This window comes from Austrofundulus limnaeus, unplaced genomic scaffold (genome assembly GCF_001266775.1).
Source record: "Austrofundulus limnaeus strain Quisiro unplaced genomic scaffold, Austrofundulus_limnaeus-1.0 Scaffold223, whole genome shotgun sequence".
In the NCBI taxonomy this organism is placed as follows: Eukaryota; Metazoa; Chordata; class Actinopteri; order Cyprinodontiformes; family Rivulidae; genus Austrofundulus; species Austrofundulus limnaeus.
Genome location: NW_013952625.1, coordinates 173,187 through 183,944, shown reverse-complemented (window position 1 = coordinate 183,944; position 10,758 = coordinate 173,187). Strand labels below are relative to the sequence as shown.

The window sequence follows — 10,758 nt, the reverse complement described above, 5'->3', positions numbered from 1 at the left end:
CAACAAATGGGAAATACTTTCTCTACCATATTTTATATGTAGTTAATTTTTGTATTCACTATTTAAATATTGTTTAATTTTTTTCATTTATTTTTGAAGCTCTCAGTTTGAAGTTTAGCTGCTAAAAATGCTAAATGCTCCACACCCGGTGCCTGACACGTCCAGCACTGCTTGTAAGAGGGATAGTTTTTTATTAAATTYGGAATGAATGGCTTAATAATAGAGGCCTAAATTCAGCCACAYCTAATTTAGCAGAAGCTTATTGGTCCACCAGTGGCTTTCAAAGTTAGCAAAACTGCTAATCTGCTAAATRARAAGCTAGTTCCACTATTAGCTGATTAGTGGGACTGTGCCCATCACTGCTGGGTGGCATCAAAACCAAAACCATAACAGATTTTTGGGAGATTTGTTATTCTGTTGTCAAATATCCKACATAGCAAAATTTGTCTGACCCACTCCTGGCCCACATAAAACAAACACCCTTAACACTCGGCCAAGATAYGCAAAGAATGATGGCCCTTTGTTGGCTCAGATGTGGTTTTGCCAGAGGTGGTTTATGCATGGTCCAACAACACATAAACCAAACCACAACTGGGCCAGTTGTGGCATGCCATCCTTCAAACAGCGCCATCATTGCCAGAGCTGGCCCACATCTGGTTGATAAACCACTTGTCATCCCAGCAGTGCCAGCTCGACTCCAGTACTGGGCCACACTGTGATATGTGTGATATCTGTATTTTACTGATAACCCGTGATGGCATTCCTTAACTGGCCCAACGGTGGTTTGGTATAWATGGTCCAAATCGGTCAGTACTACAACTRGCTCTGTTGCTGTTTGGTTTATGTGGTTCTGGGCCATGCATTGACCACCTCTGACAAACTGCATMYGGGTCATCAAAGGGTCATCGTTCTGTGCAGCATCTGGGYCAGGAGTTAGTTCTCAGGTAAAGACATGTGGGCCAGAACTGGGCAGACCAATTTTTTTTTTGTTGAATACAGAAGCTGTTGAATCACACAAGTCTAATTGGTACTTTTTTTTTTTGTTCACAGTTGATATTACTCATTGAAAAACAGACCGTCACTACTCAACCTATTTGAAGCTTCTCCTACTAAATTTAAATTAAATAAAAATATTATACACATAAGCTTTTGAGACCCTAGCATCTTTTAAATAAAATGTTTTTATGTTTTGTCCTTAAGGTTTTTGTGTTTAAGAGGTTCTGATAATCCTAAATAGWTAAAGAAAACAAAAAACTCACATGAAGCAAAAGCTTGGGACTCGAGAATAAGGCTGTCTGGCATAAGGGTTTTGTTTTAGCAGAAACTTCATGTTTGAAGCGCTCCACCGTTTTCTCCCCTGAAGTTCGGCGACTCGTCTGTCCTGTGAGACCTCATGCATTATGTGCGACGTGCTGTATGTTTACGAGAGCCTGCTTTATAATTTGTCCTGCGATATCTGCGAGCTCCGCTCTCGCCGTGTGGTTTTTGCAGTGCCAYAAGCCTAAATAGACGAACATTTCATATTTTAACCACCTTGTTTATTTGTGCAGAACATCCTGTTGCAGAGAGGTGCTGATTTTCTCTTTCTTTCATTTATATGATTACTTTAAGAGTTCACATATGTTTTTGTGTCCATGAGCTGTACAGACAGATTAATATGTGTTGAGGCTTTTACAYAAAGAAGAAAAAAATAGTATTTTCTGCTTTATTTTCTCCCTCCACATCTTTTTAAGTCTGCACATTTAAAGCTTGTTAAAAGCTGCCTGTCACAGTCAGACGGCGCGTCGTGCAGCCTCTGCCTGTTCAGAGGCTCCGTGCGTCACAAGAGCTCTAAAAAAAAAAAAAAAGAAAGAAAGCAAGGAGGCGTCTTACGCATTTTCCTGTCTGCGTCGCACGCACCCCACGAGACGAGATGGTGAAATTTTTAGTTCAGTCTCCCGGCGTGTCCGCCTACTTTTAGCAGGCTGGCGCTCGCCATCATCAGGGATTTCCTGCGCAGCAGCAAAACGCGAGGCCTGCATTGGAACTGTGCGACAAAATGTGGCAGGCCCGGACGGCCAGGAWTGGGCGTCTTTGTTCTATTTTAGGCATAGGTGTTGAATAGAACTGACTGTCAATAAAAACACCCTTGATGTCACTTCAGCTGTAGTCAGCAGCAGGCCGTGCTGCACTTAGATTCACCTTTCACTTCTGAATATCATCAACAAAAGGGTCTGTCTGCGTTGAACTAGTTTGTTTGTTCCCGTGTCTTCAGCCTGTGAGCGTGTCAGAGTGTATGTTGGGCTGCATGTATGTGTTTACAGGGCTCCTGACTGTTCCTGTTTCAGTGCCCCCCCCCCCAGTCTCCTGCTCTCTTTCTAACCCTCTGTCACCATTTCGCTCTCCCTCATCCTTACCCCCCCCCCGCATGCTCTCTCGCTCTCTCTCTCTCTCTCTCTCTCTCTCTCTYTCTCTCTCTCGTCTTTCCTCTGCAATAACAGTGCTGACCTAGTTTCTGCCTGTTCAGGGCTGCCTGTGGAATTTTACAGCGGCCTGCCTTTCTAGCAGCGTCGCAGCTTGAAAACCAAGACAGAAAAAGCATGACTGAGGATTTTTTTTCCCCCTTCCTGCCCCTTCTCGTCACTTCATTACGGCCTCATCCCGTCTCCYGGCCATCTGAGTCGGCACTAAAACTGATACGAACATCTAGTTTCTGCCGCTGCACCAACATGAAATCAGATTGGAAACAGTCAGTTGCACACTATTTTTTTTTTTTGAAAGCTCAGATTGGACCGGAAGCAGGGAGCAGAAAAACACCCATACCCTGCGTCATGCGTGCCACCTCCCTCCCTCCCGTCTTTCCTCCCCTCCTCCTTCACAAATAAACGGTTAGAATCCTGCCTGGCACAGTTTCGCCGCTGCCAGGAATGAAGCTTCACTATTCTTACGTAGGTCACAAAATCTGAACGAGCACACTATTTTGAGAGAATCTTGATTAAATTTAACCACTGTCCAATTGGGGGGGGGGGGGGGGTGTCGTTGTGTCACAGCCCAGAGAGAGAAAGAGAGATGGGTGGATCGCTGGAATGCGGTTCTGAACGCTTGGCTTTGGCAAGCTGAAATCTAAAGCAGCGCTGCCGCAGATTCATTCCTTCCCCCTGCCCTCTACCTCCTCTCACTCACCATTCCTGGCAGAGCACTTCAGCCTCGCTGGGGCATTGAGTTCGCTTTGAGGTTTCCCTGAAAAACGGAGCGTTTCTATCAGAGTTTTACTTGTGTGAAAGTATTTACACTGTTAGTCCTTCACTTTAATATTCTTTATTATCATTATTTTATTCCTAATTTTAGTTTCTCTCCGGTGTTCTTTTTCAGATTTCTGGGGCTGGTCATGGTGTCCGGTGAGAAGGCGTGGGACCCCCACCACGCGGGCCGTTTTCATCCACGTCTGAGCGAAAAGCACCAGGCTCCTGGCCTGAGTCCCGTCTACGACTCCTCCCGAATCGCTGTCAAGAACCCTGCACTCCAACGAAGTCAGCGTTTGTCACCTTTGTCTTCCCCAGCACCGCTGTTAGGAGCACTCAGCACCTTTGCCCCCTCCTCGGACTCACATTCGCCTGCCAGCCTTTACAGCCGGAGCGAGGCTGAAGGACTACACGACCCTGTCCGCTGTCCTGGCGTGGCCTCTCGGTCTGAGGAGGGGAAAGCGGAGCAGCTGGACATGAAGGGGAAACGGCTCGGATGTCGCGTAGAGGCCACTATGGAGGACAAGCTGGATGATATGGGCGACGGACCTAAGAATGCCAAAATCACCCTGAGCTTCCCGCTCAATGCCGCCCCCCTCCCCACGTCTCTGACCTCACCGAACCACTGTCACAGCTCTTCTTCCTCGTCTCCTTCACCCCACCGACGGCGACTGTCATCCAAGAGCTCCGACAAGGGGTCGCTGTGGAAGCTGGACGCCACCACCGACGTAAAGCACCGACATTTCAAGGCCCCGAGACACGACAGCTCTCCATCCTCTTCGCCCTCCTCCTCCCCTATGAGAGTTCCCGCCTTCATGAGGAAGGAGGTGAAATCCTCGCCTCCTATGAAATGCTCCAAACTCAACCCGGAGGCTCAGATCCACAGGTCGCCCCCGAGGTCTTCAGGCGGACCTTTAGGCGGCTGTTTCGGTGGCGACGGGTGGGGCGACAGGTACAACGGCACAGCCTCACCCTCCCAGACGGCCCAGATCCTCTTCAGTCTGGGCGCGTCGGCCTATCAGAGGGGCGGGGAGGCGGAGAGGAGAGAAAAGCTGACAGGGAGGCCAGCTGGGAAAGCAGGAAGCCCCCATGGACCGAGCCTTCACCCACCCACCCTCCATTTCCCTCCCCCATTACCGCCGCCGCCGCCTCCCCTGCCTACCGAGGGTCTTACCGCTCCCCCTCACTCGTCCTCCTACCCCCCCACCGACAGCCTGAAGCCGGAGCTGATCTGCGGCGTGTGCCATCGACTCTTCAGCTCGGCCTCCTCCCTCACGGTGCACATGCGGCTGCATCGCGGCAGCCGCGCCCTCAGCTGCCGCTGCTGTGGCAAAGTCTTCATCCACAGCAAGAGGCTGCAGTCCCACGAGACATCCTGCAGAGGGCCGGGCCTGTCGTCCAGCAGCCTGCGCCCCCCTCCCCCGCCTCCTCCTCCTCCTCTGCCACTCACTGTGCAGCCAAAAGAGGAGCCGCTGGAGGAAGGGGAGGTGAGAGTGGAGGGGGGTGTGATCATGGGACAAACCGACATCATTAAGGCGCGGCCCGGGAAGAAGGCGAGGAGCCTCCTGGCACGCCTCCAAGGCGATGACGCGGCAGCCGGGGAGCTGCTGGCGGGCGACGAGAACCACTTCGTGAAGGTGGTGGACGGCAACGTCATCTACTTCTGCTCCGTGTGCGAGCGCTCCTACATGACCCTGTCCAGCCTGAAGCGGCACTCCAACGTGCACTCCTGGCGGCGCAAATACCCCTGTCACTACTGCGACAAGGTCTTCGCCCTGGCCGAGTACCGCACCAAGCACGAGGTGTGGCACACGGGGGAGCGGCGGTACCAGTGCATCTTCTGTTGGGACGCCTTCGCCACCTACTACAACCTCAAAACACACCAGAAGACCATCCACGGCATCAATCCGAGCCTCATCTCCAGTGAAAAGACTGCGAACGGGGGCTACAAACAGAAAGCTGATGCCCTCAAGCTCTACCGTCTTCTCCCCATGCGCTCCCAGAAGAGACCCTACAAAACCTATAGTGACAGCTTGCATAATGGCCTTCTCCTCCCTCCAGCTGAAAACCCCTCCCTCTCCCTGCCTGGCCTGGGCTGTGCTTTAGGCCCCGAGGACCTGCAGAGCCTCATCGCTGGAGCCCCCCCTCAGAGTGTGAAGCCCGATCCTGATGCTTTCCCTGACGAGTTTCCTGTTTCTGTTACTGCTGAGCAAGGGGACCTCTCTGCACTAACACCCCTGACGCAGACTGACGTGGCCCAAGTGAGAAAACAAGAGAGCGAGGCCTCAGAGTCCGAGCAGGACAGAGGCAGCTTTAAAACGTCTGGCAGCAGCAAAACCAAAGCTTTTAAGACTGGTAGAGGCACAGAAGCGAGCATGCCGTCTGTGATCACGTACGGCCATACAAAACCCTCCGTTATAGTTCACGGGGCAACAGTGTCATCCTCTGTCATTGTGCATAGCAATCAGGTTTCCTCTGGAAGTAATAAAAGCCTGTTGAACAGCCCGTCCCCTGAAACCAGTAGCAGTCAGGCTTTAATTAAAGCCAGTCCGAGGCCAATCAAAAAGCAAAGGGACAGCTCCGAAAATCACAGAAAGAGATCCAAAGACCGTTCAGACACCACAGAGGAGGGCTCGAGAGGCAGACAGGAAGCAGAAACGGGGAGAGTGTTTCACAAATCACGCAAGTCCCACAGCAAGAGCAGTATCCCAGCCTCAAAGCAGGTGTCAGCATCTGTGGGGACACAGATCAAAGAGGCGGGGCCCCTGTGTCAGATCACTGTACGCATTGGCGAGGAGGCCATCGTGAAGCGGAGCATCTCCGAGACTGACCTTCGAAGAGACAAGAGCCTGTCCCCGCCCAAAATCAAACGGAGTGAAACATCATCGGCAAAGGAGACGCACCACCATCACCACAAGCACCGCCTCCAGAGCAGGGCTGCCCTGGCAACAGAGGGCAACGAGGAAGCAGGAGATTGTGAGGGGGAGGGGGAGGAGGAGGGCAGGAGAGAGAGCTCCAAATCCCCGGATCATGTGAGGGAGTACTACTTCCGTAAGGGGGTACGTGAGCAGGACAGTGACAACGACATGGAGGACAACTTGTGGCGACCCTACTACTCCTACAAGCCGAAGAGAAAGGCTCAAGCACATCTGCAGAGAGTGAAGAGCTGGCAACGAAAGCTTAAATACAAACGCTCCATCCGACTGAAGAGGAGGGCAGAGAGACTCAAAAGGCTAATGAATAAACAAACGGAGAAATCACAAGATGAGGACGATGATGGGACGGCTGAGGAGGCCGAGAAACTGTCGAGGCCCAACGAGGAYATGGAGGAGAGAAACGAGACCGATAATCACTCCTCTCCTTCAAAGGAGAAACAAACGGATGCAGAAGAAGAGGCTCGTCACGAGGTTCCCACCCCTCCTGTTCCCTCTCCAAAGCCTCCCCTGTCTCCCTCAGCGGCTCCTGCAGGAATAAAGAGGCGGCCTTGGACCAACGGGAACGCTGCAGAGTGCGCCACATGTGGCCGCTGGTTCTCAAGTCCCAGGAAGCGAGACAAGCATGAGTTGAGCCATCTGCTGGAGTTCGTTTGCCTCTTCTGTCGAGCCACGTTCCCCTCAAGGGACAAGCTGGAGGATCACCAGAGAGTCCAGCACCCCAAGCCTAGCGAGGCGCCCTCCGCACCCTCAAAATGTGTCGAAGCAGCTGTAGGGGTCGTGAACAAATCAGTGCCAGAAATATCAAAATACAACGAGGACAAGGGGGCGCAAATGGGCTTATCGGGGAGCAGCTCTAGTCCAAGTCGCATCGGCAGGAGAGCATTATCACGTCACACCTGCCTACAGTGCCACAAGGTCTGCAAGACGTCCTCGGCATTGAATCGCCACGTCCGACGTCACGAGTTGAGTAGTTCTCCGGAGAGAGAGAAAGAGGAAATCAGCTCAGAGCCACAACCCCCGCCACACACATTTACTGACTCTCTTTGCACAGATCCAGAGGGCAATCAGGAACAACCCCCCAGCGCTCTCTCTGTTTCAGTTATCAGCTATTCAGCACCAGATCCACCCAGTGGGGGGCAGCCGGAGGACCATCTAAGAGAACTTACAGACGACTATCTGAAGTCGGATCCCAGTGAAAAACTACAACTCCCCGAGAGCAACTCCAGACCACAAACTGCAGAGCCGACGTTAGAAAGTGCAGTGAACCTCGTGCCCTCTATGCCTGAACTCAGGCCTGCCACGCCCTCCCCCACACAGAGCGTGCTGGTCCTGAATGGACCCAGCTGCCTCGACTACCGCACGCCCGGCAGGAAGAGCCTGGACAGCCAGATCTACAGGACGCCCAGCCCTTTGCACTTCACCGCGTCCGCCAGCGCCTCCCCAAGTGCACCTGTCACATCGCAGACCAGAATGATCGCGGCTGCTCCTCCCGTCTCCGAGGCGGGACTCGTGAGACGGGATGGGGTCATTATTGACAGGGAGAGACAAGCGGGGAGCGGTGCAGTTATGCGTGCGAGTTACGAGGACTCGCCCCTGGTCCGGGACCTCAGGCTGCAGCCTCCGTCCCGGAGCCCGTCCCCCAACGAAGCACAAGACCTGACCATGTCCTCGATTTTAGCTCGAGAGAGAGAGCTGGAGAGGCAGAGGGAGAGAGAGAGGGAGGTGGAGAGGCAGAGGGAGAGAGAGAGGGAGGTGGAGAGGCAGAAGGAGAGCGAGAGGGAGGTGGAGAGGCAGAGGGAACGGGGGAGGAGCAGAGACATTGAGAAGGAACGAGAGAAAGAGATGGAGAGGGCCCAGAAAGTCTGTCGAGTTTCTCACCATCTGCAGGACCAAACTGCACTCCTGGTTCCCAAAAAGGAGCCCTTGAGCCCTGTGCCGTCTCCCCAACATGTCCCCCTACAGACCACTATGAACGGGCCCCCTACACACAGACACACTCCCAAACCCMCCTGCCGGTCCCCCTCAGCTATCGGACCCATGGTTCAAGCCGGCCGGCCGATCCGTTCCAGCTCACAGGGACTGGACCGGCTCACGCTGCCCACCGGAGCAGCCGGCGCCGGTGACCGCCCCTCTGCACACGCTCTGCTTCTTCCCCGGGCGCCTGAGCCGGACCACCTGGACGCCGTTTCTTCCAGAGATTCACATCCGGAGGACACCCCCCCGGCGGGCTACCCTGCCCAGGATTATCCACTCCCCCTCACTGTGCCGGACAGCTACCGCTCCGCTAAGAAGCAGGAGGAGAACCTGCTCCTGTCCTCCTACCCACCCGGAGCGCTCCCCTTCGGCCCCCTGGGGAAGGTGATTGTGCCGAGCGGCGGCGACCTGGCCAAGCTGCCGTTCTACCCGGACCCTTACCAGCTCCTCTACGGCCCCCAGCTCTTAGCCTACCCTTACAACCTGGCAGCGCTCCCCGTCGCCCTGAACATGATGGCGCCCGGAGGGGACAAGGTGGAGCCTCTGCCCTTCCTCCCCGCCATCTTCAACTACGCCGCCACCGCCGGACCCTACATGGGTGCCGTCCCCCCACCTATCGTGGCAAACCCGGGACTCTACGGGAGCGGCGGCACCGGCGGCAAAAAACATCGAGACGGCGGCGGCAGCAAGCAGTAGGACATGGAAGCTCCAGGAGGGGCGGACAGCGGCTGTGAGCGAGAAATRTGGGGCGTGGTCCACGCTCCCACCCTTGGTACATTTGCACATTAACCCCCGACTCTCTCTTACTCCAGAGACCAGAGCATTACAGGAGCCAGTTTAGAGCCGAAGGACGAGAGCCCAATAATCCTAACGACGTATCAGATCTCCCCCAGCCTTTACTCTGGCTCTTCTTTGTAATGTTACTGCTCTCCAGCTCGATGAATCTTCCTCTCTGACTCATTATAACATCTATAATATAAGGACTGCTAACAGGGTGTGTCGTGTGAAAAATTTGTCCGGTCTACTTCCCTTTATAAGCACGGCGTAACGAGGATAAACGCTCTTCAGGGAAGGCTTACGTTGACTCTGATGGGAGATCAAGTAGAGGAAATACACCGCTGTGTGTATTTTAGAGCGATCGAGCCAGAACGCAAGTTTTTTTAAATATTTTTTTTATTTTCCCTCCTGCTGTTACGAGAGCTATAAATGAGCATGTACGTGCACACGTATGTAGGGATGTGTGCATGCGGTGTTTGGCTTCGGCAGGTATCGCTGCATATGTGTGTGTGTGAATGCRTTCGTATGAATCTAGATCATTCCGTGTGAGACACACACAGCATTCCCACTCTAGTCGGAATAGCTACTGTATGTGTAGAAGTGCTTTTTAGAGGTGATTTTTTTTTCTTCTCATATCCAGATCATTAATAAGTCAAAAACTGTGGCTGGACGTGAGCGCGTGACGATGACAGATCAAGTGGGYGAGATGTGACTGTAGGATCTGTAAAAGCGTTCACAATAGTTTATATTTTCTGTGCACAAAATAGAAGAGGTAGTGGTCACTAAAAGGGGACACATGTAGCTGCTTTGGACAAATGTAGCTGGCCACTGGGTAAGAGTGAAAGGCTGGTAAACCGTTGCACTTCCATGTTTCATCTCATTTCCTTCAACTAGTTCAAAACACAAAAGCATAAAAACCAGTCAGCCTTCATCTTGTGTAGCTTTCTTCCTCTTAGAGAAAAGGCCCCCCATTTTCTAAGCCAGGGAGAACATAAGGCAACAGCAAAAARGAAAATAATAATAATAAAAAATGAGAGAATCAGGGTATTTATGGATAGGAAGGTAAATATATGGACACACAAACTGTTGGGACTCTGAATCAACAGGAACCAACAAGTGAGCGACGCCGTGGGGGGGCGGGCAAACCAACAAAAACTACGCCTGAGAAAAGTCCGATCTTTACCGTCATAGGAAAAAGGCTGAGCTTAGCAAAGCATTTGGGCTGAAACTTTCCAGATGCCCTCTCGGGGCCTTTTTTTGCGTGTGTGTTTTTGTTACGTGTAATATTATCTTTATATATGTTTGTTTTGTTAAACTATTGTTGTTTATGTTGTTTAGCCCTTATACCTGATGGAAGTGGCTTCAGTTTCGGGGTGAAAGGGGGAGTGAAACTTAAAAAAAAACTGAATGTAAATTTTAGTCAGAGGTTAATGAAGTACAGCTGCATTAATGGTAGAGTTGGTTTCAGTTCCTATTATCGTTTGTTTTGACACAAATAACCTGTTAAAGAACCGTATAACGTCTGGTATGCATATATACAGTAGTCCTAGGAAAACATGTCAGAAAAACTTGGGTTCTGTATCCACAAAGCATGAGCAACACTCGCTTCCTAACTGTTTATACCCTCAGCAAATCTGGCACTGTGCGCACAGCTTTTATTTTTGTTATTATTTTTTTATGTTTCCTGCCCTTTGATTCTTTTATATCTCTAAAAAATGTACTTTTCATTATAAATCACGGTTTGGAGATTTTAAAAAAAAGCCACAATTTAGCACATGGCTTGTTGCACCTTCTTCAAATGGACAGTGTGTGTGTGTGTGTGTGTGTGTGTGTGTGTGTGTGTGTGTGTG

General features: G+C 51.8%; 1 protein-coding gene across 2 annotated transcripts in view; it reads left to right on the top strand.

Annotated features, from left to right (window-relative positions):
- The window catches only part of zbtb4 (zinc finger and BTB domain containing 4), a 36,869-nt gene extending 26,210 nt beyond the window's left edge, over nt 1-10,659 (top strand). For both annotated transcript variants that reach the window (XM_014019501.1, XM_014019502.1), the window contains one exon: nt 3,352-10,659. In XM_014019501.1, the coding sequence (XP_013874955.1) occupies nt 3,368-8,827 (5,460 nt within the window). In that variant the 5' untranslated portion in view covers nt 3,352-3,367 and the 3' untranslated portion in view covers nt 8,828-10,659. The remainder of the gene's footprint in view (nt 1-3,351) is intronic.
- The last annotated feature ends 99 nt before the right edge of the window (nt 10,660-10,758 follow it).